The following is a 21,600-nucleotide window of genomic DNA, read 5'->3' as shown; positions in this document are numbered from 1 at the left end:
GCAGTGAACAATAATATTCATTACAACCAGTAAAGTTATTAAACCAATAAAATCTATTAAAATCTATTAAAAGAAGCGGTCAGTACAAAGATATCAGGCGCCCCAAAACCCAATTTAATTAGAGGCCTCCCTAAGGAAAGGGAACGGTCGGACTCCCCTCTAAGAGGGTAGCATATGGTGGTTTATTAGGACATGTGCGTGTCTGAGATCCTCAAAGTGGTGACAGGCAGCTGTTAGACTGGCATCTCTTTGGCTCATGCATACTGATGTTGCCATATCAATAACAGCAGCTTAACAACTATCGTACAAAAACTGATTAGTGCCGTTTTAAAAAGGTGAGGGAATCATGGTGAGAAATGCATAGACATTTGGTGAGAAATATAATATGCAGATGTGTGCTAGTGCCAGAACCTGTAAGCTAAGATGGAGAAGTTTGTGGTGTTGATATTAAAACTAAACACCAATATAGAATGCGTATCAAGAACTGTGTAGAACAGTAAGATCAATATGATACGGTTATCTAGAAAAAGGAAAGAACTCTTGGGAATGGCATTGCTCTATATGTCAAAGAGAGATCATCACCCAGTTAACAAAAGCCAGAATCCTCAGAATCAACATACATAGGAAACCCAAGTCCAAAAATAATGTCGCAATAAGGGCATACCAAAGCCTCCATGGCCTAAACTCTATTGATGATGGATTTATAGTAGTAGTAGTAGTAGTAGAAGATAAAGAAGGAGGAGGAGGAGGAGCAAGAGGAGGGTTTGGATTTATACCCCACCTTTCTCTCCTGTAAGAAGACTCAAGGTGGCTTATAAGCTCATTTTCCTTCCTCTCCCCACAGCAGACACCTTTTGAGGTAGGTGGGGCTGAGAGAGTTCTGAAGAATTGTGACTAGTCCAAGGACACCCAGCAGGAATGTAGGAGTGTGGAAACACATCTGGTTCACCAAATAAGCCTCTGCCACTCAAGTGAAGGAGTGGGGAATCAAACCCAATTCTCCAGTTTAGAATCCACCTGCTCTTAATCACTACACCATGCTGGCAAGAATTTATATGAATATACAATGTCTGAAGGGAGGCAATGTCAATATGTGCATGCTAGTCAGCTCCATTCTCCCGTGACAGCTGTGGGTCTGTAGAAGTCCTGAAAAATTACTAAGAAAGGGTAACTGATGAAGGCCACGAAACTGAAGCACAGACAAGACAACACTGGAGTGTGGTTGGTGAATGACTAAGAGAATAAGGATTTTATCTATTCTGGTGGGGTTCAGGGCAGTTCATAACTTGGGGGACCATTGTATCCTAGTTTCTGCTTAGAGGATTAGGTCTCCTCTATGGCATATACTGCCTTTTATCAGCTTCAACTGATTCATGTTCCAATAACAACAAGACAATGGTTCAAAATGCACTAGCCTGGCTGGTGTTGGAGAGAGGATCAGTAAGAGATTGTAGCATTCCAGTACTGAAAGATCTGCACTGGATATCCATATGCTATCGGGCACAAGTATCAGTACCTTTCTTAAATACCCTAAATCAGAGGTGGCGAACCATAGTTCCCATCAGCCCCTGCCAGCATGGCCAATTGGCCATGCTGGCAGGGGCTCATGGGAATTGTAGTCCATGAACATCTGGAGTGCCATAGGTTCGCCACCAAGGCCCTAAATTATTGAGAGGCAGAACACTTGAAGGATGATCTCCTCCCGTACTGTCCAGCCCACCAATTAGGGTCCTCCTCACCAGCTCTGTGTTTCCAAATATGAACATGAAAGGGATTTCACAGTTACAGCACCTTACTTATGGAATGTCCTTCCCCTTATGGTTCAACTGGCACCTTCTCTACTTGCTTTCAGGTGCCAAGCCAAAAGTTTTTTTTTACCCAGGCTTCCAATTCAAGGTTTGATCTTGTTACTGTCTGCTTTTAGCTCCAGAACTCTTTTATGAGACTCAAGTTGTTATGTGTGTCGTGCTTTTATGCTGTAACTGGGTTTTTAACATTTTTCCTTAAATTTTAATGTGTAAGATGTTTTATGGTTCTTATTAAACTGACTCAAGCAAGGAAAAGTGGTATAATCTTCTAAATGAAATAAATGAATGAATTAATGACTTGGGGCACAGTACCTCAGTAATGACCTCTCCCATCCTATCCAGCATGCAAATTAAGACCATCACCTCAAACACGAATCTCAGTGCTTCCATCCACAGAGGTGATACAGGCAGAAGCCAAATATGAAGACTTTTTTTATGGTGGCCCCCCCCCCCCCCCCCGTGGAATGCCCTTTCCCTTTAACTTCACCTACTAAACTGGCTTTTAAGCTCCATGCCAAATATTTTTTATGCACCCAGGCTTTCAACTAAACATTGCATTGCCCTGTTCTCTCTCCACTTTCTTGCTGTCTCTTTATCATTTGAAAAGGAGAGGTCAAACATAATTACATCACTTTTTAAAAAAGTTTTGTACCACATTCTCTCTACCTTGAATAAAGAAAGGACTCAATGAAAAGGTTACAGGGAAGTCTAAATTCTGTCTGTGTCTCCTGATATACAACATCATACCTAGCTCCTGTACCAGAACAACAATTCTGTTTTAAAATGGATGGAGGCAGTTAGCTGTCTGCCTTTTCAAACCACCTAAGTCAATTGGGCATCAAGATAACCACACACAACTCATAATGGGTTATTACTTACAATGTTGAATATCCCTTTGGAAGTTTAGTGAATTTGTGGCCATCTTTAAATGCTGACAAGCAATGAAGGAGACTAAACTTCTGCATCCATCATAAAGCTTTACAGCCCTCTGCCACAAACTGCTTCAAATGTTCAATTATTTACCTCAGGCTTGAGTAGGGCTAGCTCATTAAAGGTGTTCAGCTGTCTTGTGAGCTCAGCCATTTCTGTCATCAGCTTATCCATGCGGACATCAATTTCTGCCAGAACCTCTGTTGTGTGAGCAGTGGCCAAGGCTTCCTGAAGATCCACCAGGTGAAGAGCTTTCTCTTCCTCTTCACAAACTAGGCGACGTACCTTTTCAAATTCTTGCTGAATGCATAACTTCATGTCACCCTGAGTTACCTGAGATAAGAAAGAGTGATTGGTTTTTAGAGAATTTCTGATAAGTCTGCCAGAGATCTACTGTCTGGAAGAAGGGAATCTAAAATGTTGCTGAGAGACATTAAATGAAATAGTACATTCTTTACAAAAACCTGTATATAAACATATAATGTGTTGGAATATTCACAGGGTTTTACATGTACTATTTTATCAGTCACTACAATGGTCCCTGTAACATAGGTCAGCACAGGAAAGGGCTCTGTCTAATACCAATCATTGACTTCATAGGAGAATGGCTAATCTACACAGGGGAGGGCTAAAAGAAGATAGCAAACAATTGCCCACAATTTGAACTCTGCACATCCAATGTCTAGAACAAAAATCTACCTTGCTAAAATGTTGCAGCCAGGCTTAGACTTAGCCAAAGTGACAAATCTGCCAAGTAAATAAGACAAACGTCACAATGGGTAAACTTCAAAACTGGATACAGATCAAAGCATGATCAAATACCAAATGAACCTCCTCTCCTATCATGTTTTAGAGTAAACCAGAATGCAACTCTCTGTCACTGCTTAAAGGACCTTGTGCATCACTCGAATCACGTAAATAAATAAAGAATATTACAGAAAGAGACATACTGGAAAGACATAATGAATTTCAAATCAGAGAGTAGCAGCAAAACATTCATTATGCTGACAGCAAACGTTAGCACTTCTGTTGTAGTTGGCTCTGCTAATCCCAAAGAACATCCAACTTGTTCAAAACAACAGCCGCTAACTCAATGCATAAATTCACACTGCTTAAATAGGGTGCCTTATTTAGAGCTTGCAGAGAAAGATTCAGCTTGTTCCATTTAAGCTTTGCTAAATCCTCAAGCCTTTTTTCTCTTCTAGAACACACATAAAGTAAAGTCCATATTGCAAACGGAAAACTGAGTGGCTCTGATTATCATTACATTAGAGCGGGAATATCATGGTGGCGGCAACAGGAGAGGAAGGAAGTAACAGTAAAAACAAACAGTGCATGTGAACAGCCCACCTCAGTAAGTATTTCTAAGGTGGACGTCTCTGCCTTCAGCCAAGGTTGGATAACTATTGACACAGGCTCCTCTTTTAACAACTTGACTCTCATTTTCTGAGGAATGAAGGGCTTCATTGCACATCCTCAGAGTTAATATAAATGTACTGAAACTCCCACAAACAGAGAACTTTAACAAAACAAATGGTGTCAGTTGCTGTGAGGAAGAAGACCCTGCCTTTAAAAAACAGGAAGTACATTTCAGCTTTTAATCAGCGAAATATATAACAGAACATTAGCAAAATGGTATGGTATTGCTACAGAGAGCAGAGACAGCCTTGCTTAGAAACAAATAAACAAAGGTTTCTTGAGTATTCACCTGCTTAGATGATATAGTGGTGAATGCTCAGTTACCACAGAAATAAATTGTTAAAAATAAAACTGAACTTTCAAAAAATTGCCAGGGGGGGGGGGGGGGGGACCAGGAGCCCAGTCACAAATAGTCACATGAAAGATACTCATTCTGTACCAATAATTTCAACCATTATGTGAGCTTAAGGTAAGATGGAACTCAACAAGTGACAAGCAGACAAATGCATCATCTCCATAACTGGGAAGGCAAATGAGGTTAGAATTACACATTCAGCAGAATGAGCTTGGAAAGCTCAGGGCTGGGAGCTCATGCTATCATTTCCTGAAAATAACAGAGGGCCTGACAAAGTCAATCAGAGGGTCATCTTTCTTCCCCTTCACAGATCTCCTGAAAGAGCAACAAATTGAAGACCAGCCCAAGGATTTCCAGCCACTTGTGCATGAAAGCCTGACAGGATTCTTGCTGTTCTACTCTTTTGTCTTTTCATATTTTAAACAGCAAGCCATCTTCAATCCTTTCACAGTGGGTGGTAAATAAATTCCGAAATGAAGTGACAGAATAGATCGCGCTATTTCAGTCCACAATGAGTGGGGGATAACATTTTTAATGCCGCTCTACAAACACTCTGTGAACAGAAAATCTACAACAGATCAACTAAAACTCATGTTAGTTTTCTTCAGGCAGAGAATTATGTTTGTTTATTCTGTAATATGAGAGAATTTCAAATTATATCCCCACTATAACCACATCATCGTATTCTGCTGCACATATCGAATAAGACTGTACTAATGACTGCAAAATTCTTGTACTGTGCACTGATTGTCCAAAAAGGACCTCTCCTCTCTTGCTCAGAACAGAGGAAGTATTTATAGCAATCATTTCATAGAGGAAACCCATAGGATAACTGAGCCTTTATTTGCCCAGGAAGGAGAGGACGGAACACCCTCCAAAGGATGCTGCTTTCCAAGGGCTGTGACAAGATTACATATCTATTCCCTCAGCACCGGACATGCTTGTCAAAGAACCACCAAGTGTGTGTTAAGAATGAAGGCTTTTCCACCACAATTGCCAAAAAGCCTTTCCAACTCTGCCTCTATGGCAGTGTGATATCTATAGCACAGCATGTGAATACAAACTGGCAGTGAGTTACTTGTAAAAGTGATGCTGCAAATCACAGATGGGTGTTATTCTGAATGCTTAAACACACACACACACACAGCAGGAAAACCTAACAGATTCTTTATATACCTCACTTGAATTGTAAGTGAGAGAAGAGAGAATGTGAAACTGCAAGTACCAGCCAGAAGCATCTTTTTTTTTAATTGCCATAGTGAATGCCAGATTTTTCTGGCAAGGCTGCTGTCAACAAAGGAGCACAATAAGCCACATTTTCTCTTCAGCTAGCACTGCTGGAAGAACACAAAAAGTAAAAAATTTCTATGGGAAATTGCTCATGAGGCATTCTGGCAAAAATAATAAAAACTTGCACAGGTCAAGGGTAGGAAGTAGAATGCTGAAACAGTTCATTTGGTTTAGAAGCATTCATCCTATTAGCCTATCCTGCCAGGTATAAATCCAGCCAGCATTTCACTTTGTGAAGTACTGAAAACATAGGGCACTTCCCAGGATAGATCTAGTAATAATACAAAATGAAAGCAAAAGCACATAAGCACTTGTGTGAGTGGCTATAATAATTCTGCAAAATGATGTGTGTTTATCAACGCATGTAAGTCTACCACCTGTCCCTGTTGCATGCTCATGTCTTTTTGCACCCTGGCTAGTATTTGGATGGGAGATCACCAAGGAATCACAGGGTCATTTCACAAAGGCAGGCAATGGCAAACCATTTCTGAATGTCTCTTGCCTTGAAAATCCTATGGGGTCACCATAAATCGCCTGTGACTTAACAGCACTTTCTATCACCAAATCTAGCTACCTAGGAGAAAAACTGCATAATATAGCCCAATCTCATCTCAGAAGCTAAGCAGGGTCGGTGCTTGGAAGAGAGACCACCAAGGAAGACCCTGCAGAGAAAGGCAATGGCAAACCACCTCTACTTCTCACTTGTCTTGAAAGCCCTTGATGGAGCTGCCTTAAGATGGCTGTGACTGGTGGCCCTTTACATATACACAGATCTAGAAAAAGAGGAGTTAGGTTTTTAACCCCACTTTTTTCTATCTTACGGAGTCTCAAATTGGCTTACAATCACCTTCTCATCCCATTCTTACCACAGGAACTTTATGAGCTAAGTGGGCTGCAGAGAGTTCTGAGAAAACTGTGGCTGGCCCAAGGTCACTCAGCTGGCTTCAGGCGTAGGAGTGGCGAATCAAACCTGGTTCTCCAGATTAGAGTCCACTGCTCTTAACCACTACACCACTCAGGCTTTCTAATAAGGGCATCCCGCTCCTTTTATTTGTGAAGCTAGCTCTGCTCCCATATACTAAAAGCACAGGAAACCCCCCCCCCCCCCCGTTGGTTTCTCATAGTTGGTTCATCTCCAAAATCTATTTTCAGCTCCAAGGGTACATCACTGAACCTTCTTCTACATAGAAAGAGTATGTTTTTCATTTCATGGTCTTATTAGCCTTCCTGAATTTAATTTCTATCTACTTTGACTGGTCTGCTCCACTGCCATCCCCTTAGTTATAGATTCCTTCCCTCCTACCTGAAATGTCTTCCCTATTTATCCCACCACACCTGATCTCCTTTGGGTAAACCATTCCCTATCCTTTCCCTCCAGGGTGGTTAACTCTCAACTAGCCAGAGAGTAGAAATATAATTTGAATAATTAGGCATTTGGCTAGAAATAATGCACAAGAATTGTGGGAATGTGAATGGTTTCTATTGAATTATCACATTAAATTATAGTGGTACTTTTGCTACTGAACAGTACAGTCTCTGTCTTGTACTTTTGTCTTAATTCCTTTCTTCCTCCTCTGTATTATGGAAGAGTAATGAGTTATCTGCTGGTTAAACACCTGCCTATCTTCCAACTTTCCCTCAGTAAGAATTTATTGTGCCAAACCACAACAGACAAAAAAAATCCTTTTCACCCTAGGACAGTGGTGGCGAACCTTTGGCACTCCAGATGTTATGGACTACAATTCCCATCAGCCCCAGCCAGCACGGCCAATTGGCCATGCTGGCAGGGGCTGATGGGAATTGTAGTCCATAACATCTGGAGTGCCAAAGGTTCGCCACCACGGCCCTAGGACATGTTCTAGTTCTTCATGCGAAGCCAGACATTAGGACTGATGAAGGTAACATCTTTACCTACAACTTTCATCTTGTTCTCAAAATAAAGGGTACCAAGTCCAAAGTACTAACCTCTAAACAAAGCCTGCTTGCTCTAAAAGACAGTATCATAAAGATATAAGAATATGAATGTCATCCATTTCAGGCATGTGGGACCCTTCATATGTGTTTGCTATTCGGCTGTTTAAAGCTGGGGCTTACACTAACCTCCCTGCTCTGCCCGCAAGTTTCTAAATTAGGAAAAACAACTTTCAGCATTCTTTTTGTTTCAGAGGCCTACTGACTCTTCTAAAACTAAAAAAAGGAAACAGAGAACATGGGCAAAATCCCCACAAATTTTGCCACGTTTACAGCTTGTAAATGGCTTCAGTTGGTGACTCATGTTTCAGGCTGGCAATAGAAAGGACATATTTGTTGTGGAACGCAGCAGGTGCCTGGTAGTAAGTGGGACAGTGGATGGGAGATGTGCTTTGGGTGAAAGGAAAATGACCATTCTTTGAATAAATCATTTGTAAGGTTAATTTGAATTACTTGTTTTGAGGATAGAATCTGGGCTTCTTTAGCGGAGGACATTCAGCTATGAATACATGCCACTGTCTCTCACTCAACTTTCTGTGGGATATACAAAGACAAACAGTAAGAGGACAAACCCCTAAACCAATCTTTTAAAATACAATCAGCCCCCTCCTCTAATTAAAACTAGATTCTCTACTCATGAATCAAGCCAATTCAAAGAATTTCCGATTAGTCATTCTCCAGGCTCCTGGCCCGTCTGTCTAGAAAGCAATTTTGTTCTATTAGGAATGATGATTCTGACAACTGTTCAGCAGCTCATTAGTGCGCTGTGCTTTTGCTGTTTGATGGTGCTCATCTACAGTGTCAGGCTAAATTGCCAAGACATAGATGTGGTTAATCTAAAACAACAGATTCATCAAAAGGATAAAAATAAGAGGCGCCATATCTGGGTAGTCAGTCAATATCTCTCAAATGTGTCCATTTGTTGTGAAGGGTACAATGGTTGTGCTTCAAATGACTCTCCCCTCAGTGTCTCAGAAATATCATTTTCTTCAATGAATACACTTCCGCCATGCATGAGAGGGTCTCCAGGTAACATTTAACCTATGTTAGGTCTAGCTACTGCCATTGCAAAAGCACCCAACTACATGAACTATGCCGTTCCACCAACAGCATATTTTGGCACACCTTCAACAAACTTGTTCCATAAGTCAATCAGAGAGCAGCAATTTCACTGTAGGAAGAAGCACAGAGGCAGTGGGTGTTTGAAAATGACATGAAGAGTTGAAAGGGCCTTTTGTAGTGGATGTTATTTTTGTATGCTGATGTACAACAGACTGCTTTGCTTAAAGATTTCTTTCTTTTTCCCAGCCCCTCCAAATGTACACCAACATATTATAACTGGAAAATCTCAGCTTCCACTCCAAAGATCTTTTTTAAAGTTAATATACAAATAAAGGTTTGTAGCACAAAATTTTGGTCTCTCCCCAACAAAGAATCAATTACACAAATACCCCTATTTACTCGAGTATAAGTCGATTCAAATATAAGCCGAAACACCTAATTTTGCCACAAAAAACTGGGAAAACTTATTGACTCGAGTATAAGCCTAGGGTGGGAAATGCAGCAGCTACTGGTCTGACAAGGATGTGGTGCGCCCCAGGTACCAGCACACAGAAGCAGGCAGGTTCTTGCCCAGTAAGGCACGGACAACACAGGGGCTGCCGGCGTACAGGAGAAAAGAAGAGCGGTGATATCAGCAGTCATCAGACAACCCACAGAGGCGGCAGGCACCCGCAGATGAGCGGGAGAGAGCAGAGAACACCCGCACTGCGCCGGAGAACAGGTAAGTGTCACTCGAGTATAAGCCAAATGGGGCTTTTTCAGCATTTAAAAATGTGCTAAAATAGTTGGCTTATACACAAGTATTTACGGTAAGCTATTGCATCTGCACTAGTATTTTCTTTTAATATTTTTCAACTGTTTATGTTCACTGTAACAATACAGCAGGTGCAGTGCTGAAGGTGAATAAAGACTATTTGAATCTTCAAATTACTTAGCCTATTTGGATTACTCATAGAAAACTATACCTTTGGGGACTTCTGCATAAGCTTTTTGAAATAAAAGTACTGCTATTCCCATTTACTGCTGTAAAGGGTTAAACAGAAAGCATGTCCAGTGGACTGTGGCCAGGATCACTGTCTATTACATTTCAATCCCACACTCACTCCAAGCAGGTCAGGTCAGACTTTTTTTCCTTCTCCATTGTGTTCTCACAACAAACTTGTGAGGTAGATTAAGCTAAAAACAGTAGCTAGCCTCAAATCACCCTTGTGGGTGGGGATTTCTGGGCTTGCAGGGATTTGAACATGGATCACCCAGTTCTACAGAGCAATCCACGACTGGTGAGGGGAAGGGGGAAATCCACTTGTGGAGTCCTGCCAGTGTAGCAGGAGTGTGCCAAAGGAAGGCCTAGGGTGGAGCCAACATTAGTCAACTTCCACCCCAGATTTGCAGTCAGTTATGGTATGGCCCAGGACTTGGACTTATGCCACCGTTTTAGGTGGCATAAATCCATTAAACCCTATGAAGAGTTTTCTGGCTGCAGAGGGGTGGTTTGGTGTTTCTACCTCCACACATCACTTGAAAGCCCTATGAAGGAAATGGCAGCGGAACAATCCCCCACTGCCTCGGGCTCTGGATTGGGCTGCCGTCTGATATTGTAACTAGTTTCCCTTACTGACTTTATAGTACCAGTGGTAATGGAGCATGTCATCTTAATACATACTATCTTTGTATCTGTTTAAATGGCTAAGTTAATCACCTGTTAGCAGTGCAATCCTGAAGCAAGTTATACTCTTCAAAGGCCCTTTCCACACGGGCCCATAAACACAGGGTAAGGATGGGATAAAACCCAGGTTGTGGGGGGAACTTTGCATGGATCCCGCTCCTAACGTGTGTCCACTCTGTGATCCTCCCCCCCCCCTCACACACACACACAGGTTTTACAAGAATCGTGATTTGTGCAATTCTTTTGTTTTAACGAGCCTCGCAGCTATGGCCGAGTGAATGGTCCCAGGTGGGAGGCATGTTATGCAGCTGAGCTTTTGTTTTGCTTTTAACCTCCTGGCTCCCATCTGCAGAGCCACACAGACACCTCTGGAGTCAGCAAAACTCTGGGGGTGCATGTGTGCCTGCCTGCGGAGCTGCGCATTGGTGGGAGGTAGGACCAAAAAACCCACGTGCCTCCATGTGAAGATGTGGCGGCGACCCATGTTAGCTCCAGATCCACCTGAACGGAGGTGTGCACTGGACTCATGTACTCCAGATGCACCCTGCTTTGTTTTGGTCTTGCGGAAAGGGCCTAGGTCTACTGGTTTAGAACGGCACTGAAAATTGTGCTGCAAATTAATTATATGGGTTTTTTAAATACATCTGGTACAATGCAATAACATAAACAAAATAATACTCTATCTAACCTCTGTCACAAAATAATATCTTCTTTCATACAGTGTTCAAAGGAGATCTGGCAATTTATTCAGCCTTGGAAGCTGGCTTTTCTTGGGCACAGTCCATGTGTGACAGAGCAGCTAAAGAGCTTGGATTTAGAATGGCCATCCCTTGAAGTGGATGCCACTGTTATAAGACAAATGTGGATGTAGCCTTCTGTCTGCATATAAATACTGTCATGCTCAGATGTGTGTGGGAACAGTATGAAGAAAATGTAGGGTCTATGGCCCTGTGTACAACTCCTGCCACTATGTCTGCCTTTTTCCAACACTTTAGAGAGAATCAATGATCCAGATAAATGTTTATTCAAAGCACAGATTTCTTCTGGTCCTTAGACTTTAATAGAAGAAGGGAGGAGGAGGAGAAGGAGGAGGAGAAGAAGAATAGAGGAAGAGGAGGAGGAGGAGTTTGGATTTATAACTTGCTTTTCTCTCCTGTAAATCTAAACAAAGTTGTACCCTTCCAAGCCCGTGGAATTCAATGGACCTAGGATTCCACTGTGAATATTTTATACATTTTTTTGCCCAAATTTCTGCTTTCACTGAAAAAACCTTTCCTTTTTCAGCTTTCTTGAACCTTTATATATATAAGCCCCCGTATCCTAGCCTACAATTCTAACCAATATATTATGCTTTGTCACTATTAATATTGAATAGACACATAGCAAGTAGGGTTATTTATTTTTGTATTCCTTTTCTGCCTAAATTTAAAATCATCCCCTTCCTCCAGAACTCCTCTACTCAAAACAAAAGTTCTGCATTAAAACATCATTGAAAATCTTTTTTAAAACAGAGCCATGTTTTGTATACTTAGTTTTACCAGCTGTGCCATATCGTTTAAACGGGATCTGCCTCAGTTATTGAGAACAATAAGTGTAGAATAAGCTTTTCATTATAGGGAAAGATTTATTTAAGCTCTAATCCAGATATGTATTTTGTGCGCTGACCACATACTCAGAAATAGCATTAGATTGAGCTCCTAGTAATGAATGTAATATTTAACATACTGGATTGCACCCAGACTAAATTTTCTCCAAAGAAAAGGGGTGCAACAATTTCCACCAATTTCCTCTTCCTGTTGCAGACTCCCAATGTGCATCACACTGTTGCTGAAGGTCCCTGTCCCCCAAGAGCAGCACTTCAGTGGTCTGTTTCACTAACAGAAGCACCTTGCAAGAAAAGAACATTTATTTGGGAGCAAGCCCATTGTCACTGTATCACAAATTTCCATGCCCCTGTTTTTCACTTCATTGGTTACAAGTTGTAAGAGCAGGGAAACTTATAACATTGGCACTAAATTATACTCTTCTATGCCCATTTAAATCAGCAGAAGTCCGTAACTAGATGTAGGATTGCACTATTAATGTTACAAGGAGTAAGAACAGGAGCAAATACAGGTTCCACCAGACCACAGCCACACAGCCCAGAAAACCCACCAGAACCAGTTGAATCCGGCCATGAAAGTCTTCAACAATACAAATACAGGTTCCTTATTGTAGTGTGGTCACACAGGAGACAAAACATGTAATTCCATAAATAGATAATAGTTGGGACTTCAACATTCCTGTGGACAGAATTTTTTTTTTTAGAAGAAAACAGTTCACCTTCTCAGTCAATCTCCCAACTCTTCACATATAAATGAAACTAATGGAGACACAGCCAGAGCAGGGCAGCTCTAGCCATCTCATTTAGCTCCCAGGCATCATGAAGAATGGCTGCACGTTTCTTCAAGTATGCTTTTTGAACAGAGCTCACTGTCAGAACTTGAGCCTTAGGTAATTTTGGAGGACTGAAACTGGAACATAAGCAGTGGGGAGAAAATCCTGCATTCCTCACCTTTGAATTCCTTTTGCTTGTGGTTTGCCATTGAACTCTTCTCTATAGTAACCCAAGCTGTATTAGAGGTCTCCTATCCAAGTGCTGATCACAGGACTCTGATGAGTTTGGGCTCAGCCCAGCTACTTAGGCTGCTAAGAAGTGATTACTCATGGTAAAAAGTAAACCCATGTATAATGGCATGTCAATAGACTGTTACAGGTAAGCTCATGTTGAAATGACAAAGACATGTACCTGTCATGATGGGGCGGGGGGGGGGATGAATCGCTTTTGCTTTTGCAGGTGCTGTTTTATTACTTCTACCTGTGGCCTTGGAGTTCTGTAGCTGAGATGAGGCTCCAGGGCGGACAATGTGAACTGTCTGCTTCTCATGTGGGGGTGGGGATCTTGCATTCATATTATCAAGAGTTTGGAGCCAGAACTCTCTTTCTATGTTCCTGACATGTCTTCAATGAAAGTCTTGAATAAATCAAGTGATTTATTGTCTGAACGGGAAATCTGACAGTACCACATTGAACATGATAGCTAACAAAAAGTGTACTCAAAAAAAGAGTGCTTGTTTATTGCACACAAATTGAACTGTGTTGATTATAACTTCTGCTTAGAAGTCATGGAATATGTTCTATGTTACTAAAAATAATGGAAGAAATGCTCAGTTTGGTGGAAGTCATTTCATGACTGTAACAATAATGCAAGAATTGCATTAAATTAAGGTACCAGTTTACAAATACCTTGTGTCCCTTTGTAGGAGTAACCTTGGGATTTTAAAAAATCTGTGCACACCCATAAACACATGAATTGTATCTAAAATGATTATTCCTTGTATTTAAAGCAGCTAAAAGCAATTAGTTGGTCTGGAGTTAACTTAAAAGTTAGGTAGGTCAGCTCCTGTTGCCTTGTCAGGTTTTATCTGATGAAGCAGTGGCATAGCTATAATGGGACTGGTGGGGACAAACCCCCTGGGCGGGCCAATATTGTGCCACATGGGGGCAGAAAATCACCCCCACTCCTCTTCCCCCTCAGCCTGGCCCCGCCAGAGTGCTCTTTCAGCTGGCTCTGCAGGAGCAGTCTGGCAGGGCCGTGGCGAGGGGAAAAGAAGGCCAGACCCAGACAGGCTGCCTGAGACTGTCGTCGCGCCGTGATGGTATGTGAGGTACAGGGGGGAGGGGGGTGGCCCGGGCCTGCAGAGCCCTGCAGAGGTCTTCCCTCCCCCGTACCACTTCCCATCTCCCCCACCCCTAGCCACCCTCACCCCCTAGCCACCCTCCCCCACCCCTAGCCACCCCTTGCAGCCCTCACCCCCTAGCCACCACATGTGTGATTTTTTTGGTGATGCCTGTAGACTAAGACATGTTGTATAGTTTCATGGCGGTTTCATTCCATTTCATTCAATTCCAATGCAAAAATCATATGAATTCATGAGGATCATATGAATTCATGAGGATCATAATCATCTAGAGCAGGCTTTTACCCAGATAAGTGAGTTTGGGCATATTCTATAACGTGATGGTGACTTTGAGATAACGTGGTGCAAAAAAACTTTGTTTGGTCGTAGTGGGGGAGGGCAACACTCAAATTTTGCCCCAGGCTCCATTTTCCCTAGCTATACCTCTGTGATGAAATAACAACCAAGTCACTTTGCAGAATTACACTTTTTAAAAAGAAACTGTTCAACTGTTTTCATCATTGTTCTTACCAAAGACAATGAGCTTTTTAAAACAACCATCAAGAAATTGCTGAAGATTTTTATTTCTCTGGGTGCTATTTCAAGTCCTTGGTAACATATTCTGCCAAACAGTGATTCATTTGTGCAAACAGATAATTAGGAAGCAAATGCCACTTTTGACAAGCAGAGCAAGGCTGTCAGGTTCCTTCCCCTCAGGCAACACTACTTTGTGTTTCCACTGCTGGATTGTATTTGACATTTAATTTTAAAAGCCCTTGGTACCTACTTTTAGGACTTTACTATGATAATAGAGATAAAGTAACTGAAAACTGCTTATGATGGAACCTCTTTCTTCTCGTTGGTTCCACCCTCATGCACACTTCCTTTATGTTAAAGTGCCCTATTTGCATTGGAGAAATTGTCTTAACCTTGAAAATACCTTGAATGAGGGGACACTTGGAATGATTTAACAGAGAAACCCATTAGTTTTACTCTGAAATAATGCAATGATCCACCTGTCACTGTCAGTGTGAGAGTGAGCACTCAAGTGTGTGTACACAAACATTCAATAAAAGAAAAAGCAACAGAGATTATAGATCTCTGCTGCAAAAGGCCTGGGAAGACATTCAGTTTACTTATTACTTTTTCTGCAATTTGTTGCCCATGTGCACATACTTTTTGATCCCTAGTGCAGCTGACGCAGAGAAAACAACAACCCTAGTATTGGCATGGGTATACACTGTAAACAGAAATTATCCTGTACCTAATTCTGAACCAGGCTTCCAAGCAGACAGACCTAAAAAAAATCGGGACAGCTTCAGCCAAAATAATTTTTCTCAAGAAAATCAGAAACATTCAAAAAGTTGGGGTGCTGAGTTGGAGAGGGAGGCTACAAGGTGCCAAAAACTAGAGAAGCAATGTCTGTGCAAGTTCAGACAAAGCCCAGGGTTAGTGCTGATGGCAGTGAAATGAGTGCAGACAAAGTAAGAAGAGCATGGTAGAAGGGCTAAGGATTCTTAACCTGTTTTACATTGTCCCATCCAGATGCTGCTTTTTCAAGGGTGGGAAAAGTCATCTCGGGTGAATTACATTTGGCTCAGGCCCAAGTTAGACATTTCACGAACCAACCCAATAATACATGTAAACAACAGCTTTTACTGTCCTATTCTTCACTCAAGCATCCTAGAACTTTAAAGAACGAAAAGGTTATTTCCAAGAAGCCAGTTGTCAAGGTAAGGTCTTTTCAGATACAGCAGCTGATGGAATGCATCCAAGTCCCATCTCTAGAAAGGCAACTACTGGTAGCTTTTTACAATAAAAAACAATAAATCTTCACCCACCCTTCGCAGAACCATAATGCTAAAAATAATAATGATGTGTCTGGGATTTCAGCATTTGGATTAATCAAATCTGCCTTTTTCCCCCCCTAAAAGGTTCTTTTAGCTTCCCGTATTGTCTTTTTATTTGTCAGCAGGGAGGTGCTATTAAGAAAGGAGAGGCACTGGCCTCCATAAGATGTTCACAGGATGAAATCTAGTTTGACCACCTGAAATAGGATTTTCTTGGGGAAACTGACACGTTTTTGCACTCCATTTCATTAATTTATTGCAATACTATAACCAGACTAATATTGAATAATGAATGAGAATGTACCACTGGGAAGAGGAACTAGACAACAATGTCCTCTGTGCTATTTGCATAAATCACTGAATTTCTAGAACAGTGACTTGGAGAAAAATAAAAACATAAAGAAATAAATCTGGAGGAAAACACAATAAAATCAAGTGCAAGAGACTTAAAAATTGATAATGTACAAGTGGAGACCAACAAGGATTTATAAGACATGGAGCAATCCCATACAGCCTCACTGGTGCTATTCCTTTCTGCAGCTGTCTGCATCCCCCTTTCCTCTCCTCAGTGCCTGCTTTTTCCCTCATACTTCCTTCACCTCTGGCATCTGATCATGTTGCTGGTAGCTTCCACCACTGACTCAATAATGGATGCCTTGTTTGGTTTCTACAGCAACCGAAAATGCTGCCAAGTCTAATCCCATTCCTACTTGCCCATGTCTGTGCATCCCTAACCACTGACATTATTTTTTCCTTCCCCCTCAGGGGATAAAAATCAATGATTTGTTTTTTAAAAAAATAAATAATAATATTTAAACTGGATTTGTATTAATTTGGATTTTTTAATAATAAAAGGCTCTTTAAGGAAAAAAATCTATCTGAAGATAATTTAAATAGTTTTCTATTCAAGATATATTATAGTTCCAAAATTATTCATAATGAAATAAGGACTCATTTTTAATTATGCAGCATGTAGTCATGCAATGTTTAAATGTTTTGGTAAATGAATTCCATTAATCCATTCACAATGTTATGCTCTTCCAGAGGTTTCTGTAAGATTATTTTCGGCAGTTTTTCCATATGGAAGATGCTATCACACGTTAGGTTTTGCAGTTCTCAAAACTGAATTTGTTTTGCAGTTCTCAAAACTGAATTTGTGGCTGCAGAGATAACATTCTTCTTCACAGTAAAAATGTATTAAAATAAACATATAAAGTTGTGAAAAGATATTAAATCACATTGATCCTTTGCAAATCTACGTACATAGAATCAACCCCTTACCTTTTAAGTGCTAAATTTTAAGACATTTAAGTCATTCAATGGATAGAAGATGGTTTGGAGTAGAATAGATCTGTACAAGGAGCTACGTGTGAGGAGGGACGGGCAAGCAGTAAAAATGAAAGTGAGAAGAATACTTTTTGAGTAGAATACTATGAGAGTCTTGGGATCTTTGAGTGTATAGTGATATAGTCTGACATTTATCATATTATTCTTTCCCTGAGGAAGAAAATCTATAATGGCAGCAACCATAACAGAGACCCAGTTTGGGAATATTTTAATGAATTTCTTCTACAAATGGGAAAGGCAGGCATGTGTGCAAAATGCAAACACTGCAACAAAGAAATGCAAGGCCTTGTGGCCTGAATGAAATGGGAGATTAAAATCAAGACTTGCTGACTAGTGATTTAATCATGAGTTATGTTGGTTTTATTTAAATCAATTCCACCCTGTCTTCCTCCTCTGAAAAAAAACCTTTTAAAAAGTTGGTTTTTGTACAAACCTTGGGTTTTCCCCGTGTTTGAAGAACCTTAAAGTGATAAACATGACTGGTCCTTGCTTGCAAGATTTTGATCTGCATAGGTACCAGCTCTTTATTATTAAATATCGGATGCTGATGACACAGAAAAGTCATTGAATGAACCAGTTAGATCTCTAATATAGTAAGGTACAACGAAACTGTGGAAAATCTTAACTAATTTCAAAGACAACATAGTTATTATTCAGTATCATGCTGAATACATCTTGGTGAGGTCCCCTTCACGAGCTCGGTACAAGCTGGATGTTCAGAGGATGGTGAGCTGCCTACAAGTCCACAATGTTCTAGTAAGTATGAAGAGTCCTGCCTGGAGTTAATTAACCTGGAGTTAATTATAGACACAAGAACAAAATATCTGTCACTCACAAGAAGGTTCTGATGATCAAGGAGATGGCTTCATCCACAATTCTCAGTTTGTAGTCATCCATCATGACTCTGCCAAGCTTGATGGGGCTACTAGTTTCCAGGATGGATACTGCACAATGGGGACAATTCCAGGAAACTCCAGCGCCTACTTTTATCTTATCAATGGTGAATCGCCAACAAGGGATATTTCCATCGTGGTTCCAAGACAAGTCAAGATCAGCCTAGCTTAGTGGATGAACACCAAGAACGTGATGCAAGGCTAATGCTATCTCATCCAATCTAGACATCAGATAATTGGTGGCTCCTGTCTGTCAGGCTGGGGAGCTACACTGGACAACATTCTGGTCCAAGGCACATGGTAAGCAATGAAGTTAACAGACCAGGTGATCAGGAGCAACAGCCGCAGAAGGCCATTGCGTTCACATCCTACATGAGAGCTCCCAAAGGCACCTCGTGGGCCACTGCGAGTAGCAGAGAGCTGGACTAGATGGACTTTGGTCTGATCCAGCTGGCTTGTTCTTATGTTCTTAAGTTATCCCTTCCCATAAATCTTCTGTAGTTGCAAGCCATACAACTGGCCTTGATCCACTTCCAGAATCAGATCCTTCACTCCCATTGGTACGTACCAACAACATTGTGGCCAAGGCATACAATAACAAGCAGGGCAGGCTGAAATCATCTGCCCTCCACAAAGAGCCTCACCTCCTGCTGATATGGCAAAGAGAAACCTATTGTTTATATTGGCAGAGCACATCAGAGGAGTAACCAATGTTCAAGCAGACTGGTTGAGCCGTCCGCTTTGTCATCCAACACGGCGAGTGGCACATGAAGACAGAAGTGTTCTTTCTAATCACAAGGCAACTAGGACAACCAACAATGGACGTGTCTGCCACTCACAAGAACAACCAACTCCATTGGTTCATGTCACGATATTTCCATAGAGAAGCAGTAACCACAGTTGCTCTGGTTATAGACTGGCCTCCAGGTCTGATGTATGCCTCCCTTCCAGTTCCTGTATTGCCCAAGCTTCTCTAGAAAGATCCAGGAACAAAAAGCAGAAATCATCCTAGTGGCTCCACACTGGCTCTGTGATACTCCACGGCTGTCAGCTACTGGTGGCTCTGTCAGCTACTGGATACTCTGTCAGCTACTGGTGGCTTCTCCCTTATCCTTGCCTCACCTTTTGGAACTACTTCAACAGGGCCCTGTCTAACATATGGATCCTAACCATCCACGTTTAATCACCTGGCGATTGAGCATCAGCAACTCCTGAACTTGGGTCTCGGTCAGGACATGATATTTACTATTCAAGCAATGAGACATTCTTCTACAAACCGTATTTATGATGCAACATGGAAGGTCTTCGTGCGTTAGTGCAGGAGAAAGAAGATACATCCTCTTCAACCATCTAGTACAGGTATAAGATCGTCTTCTCTGAGAAGACTAATAGCAACAATTACTACAGTTGTCCAGAACTGGAGGGTTCCATGTAATCATCTCACCTTCTCAGATCCTGAAAGGGGCCAAAGCAAAAGACACTCTACACTCCATATGCTTTTTGCATGCTGTCTTAAATGCCTTTATGTCGCCACCATCAAACCCATTGCTGACACTCCCCTTAAATTTCTTTGCATGAAGACTGTCTTCTTGATAGTAATCACTTTGGCACATATTGTTTCTGAGCTAGGAGCATTTTACATCAACTCAAATCAATGTGCATTCCTTAAGGGCATGGTGGCCCTCAGAACCGACCCAACATTCATCCCCAAAGTGAATTCTCCATTCCATCGGCAACAGAAAATTTGTTTACCTACCTTTGACCCCATCCAAAACATCCCAAAAAGATCAAATGGACCACTCTGGACATTAGGAGAGTCCTTAAAGCCTACATCATTAGAACTCAAAGAATTAGGAGGTCTGAGGTTAAGTTCATAGTGGTCTCTCCTCCTAACTTAGGCCACGAAATTTTGGTCATTACCATCAGCAGATAACTTAACCAACGCATCACTGAAACCTATAAGGCACAGAAGATAGTTCCTTCAGCAGGCTTAACAGTTCACTCAGTTATCGCTTCTCGGCCTTTTGGCTAAGATCAAGTGTAGTTCACTCATTTCATAATTCTGCTTTCAACATGGCAAGGGCCAAGAATGCATCCACTGAGAAAATCTGTAAGGCTGCTACTCGGCCCTCGGTTTCTACTTTAGTGCGCTATTACAAGATCGATGCCTACAGTTCAGCAGATGCTGCCCTTGAACGAAAGATTTTTCAATATGTTTATTTTTATTTATTTAATCACATTTTATCCCGCCCTATCCCAAGGGCTCTGGACAGGTTACAACAATTAAAACACAATAAAACATTTAAATGCAGCATTAAAAACTATAAAAACATGTTAAAACAGTAGATTAATAAATAGAGTATAAAAATAGATGGTGTCTTAAAAATCCAAAAAAGTTCTAGAGGCAAATGATGATGACCCACCCAAACCTTAGGTACACTGCTATGGGAGGTCCCTAACATGTTGTCCTACTCTGCTGGAAAACGACCACTGATGCTTACTTGTGAAAGGCAATTTTCAACTGAGTTAGGGAGCACATCTTGTCCTCCCATGTCACTGTCTCTCACAGGCAGTGAACATAGTGATTCGGTCAGGCTACGTGACTATTCTCTATTTTTTCTATGATGCTATCTTTCTGTACTTTTCTGTACTCATGAGGTTACAATACTTGACTGCTAAAAGAAGTATCAGAACTGAAGCAGACGGGGTGGCTCCCACTGGAAACAGAAAAAAGAAAGCCTTACTCCTGCCTCCCTGGCAAATGGAGGGAATCACTCGAAGATGTCCTCCTTAACTCAGCTAAAAATGACCTTTCACAGGTAAGTACCAACGGTTGTAACCAAATCATTCCACTTGCACGAACAGGAACACAGTCCAACAGTTCAATGGAAGCAAAACTTTGTAACTTCCGCCTTACTTTCTTCAGTGCTTTGTTAATAACATAAATAAAAGGAAACAAACTATCTACTGAAGCGTGGTTAGGGGGATTTTGTAAAACTTTGCTAATGGTAACGATTAAGTAAGATTTCCAGTAAGATTTAAGGAAAGATCTGTTTGTGTCTTTTCAGAACACGAGCCTAGTCAAGGGACTTACTCATTTACTCAAGATTTCTGGTTCATGTTATTTACAGGAATTGATGTGTTTCGGCATTGATTTCTTTCTCTCGTCGTTGGGCGCTTTTTTGCAGTGAATGATGTACTTGTAATCTGATCATTATTTCTGTTTTATTCTTTTTAATGAAAAATGTAAGATGGATGTTCTAAAAGGCATTATATTTCAAAAGCGTTTC

General features: G+C 41.2%; 1 protein-coding gene and 1 pseudogene across 1 annotated transcript in view; one reads left to right on the top strand and one right to left on the bottom strand.

Moving 5' to 3' along the window:
- Window positions 1–21,600, bottom strand: part of TRIM44 (tripartite motif containing 44) — a 93,339-nt gene that overhangs the window by 60,855 nt on the left and 10,884 nt on the right. The window contains exon 3 of the mRNA XM_048485444.1: window positions 2,832–3,071. Within this exon, the coding sequence (XP_048341401.1) occupies window positions 2,832–3,071 (240 nt within the window). The remainder of the gene's footprint in view (window positions 1–2,831; window positions 3,072–21,600) is intronic.
- Window positions 20,319–20,486, top strand: LOC125427593 (annotated as a pseudogene).

Source organism: Sphaerodactylus townsendi, linkage group LG02 (assembly GCF_021028975.2).
Source record: "Sphaerodactylus townsendi isolate TG3544 linkage group LG02, MPM_Stown_v2.3, whole genome shotgun sequence".
In the NCBI taxonomy this organism is placed as follows: domain Eukaryota; kingdom Metazoa; phylum Chordata; class Lepidosauria; order Squamata; family Sphaerodactylidae; genus Sphaerodactylus; species Sphaerodactylus townsendi.
This window is presented reverse-complemented; position numbering and strand designations above follow the sequence as displayed.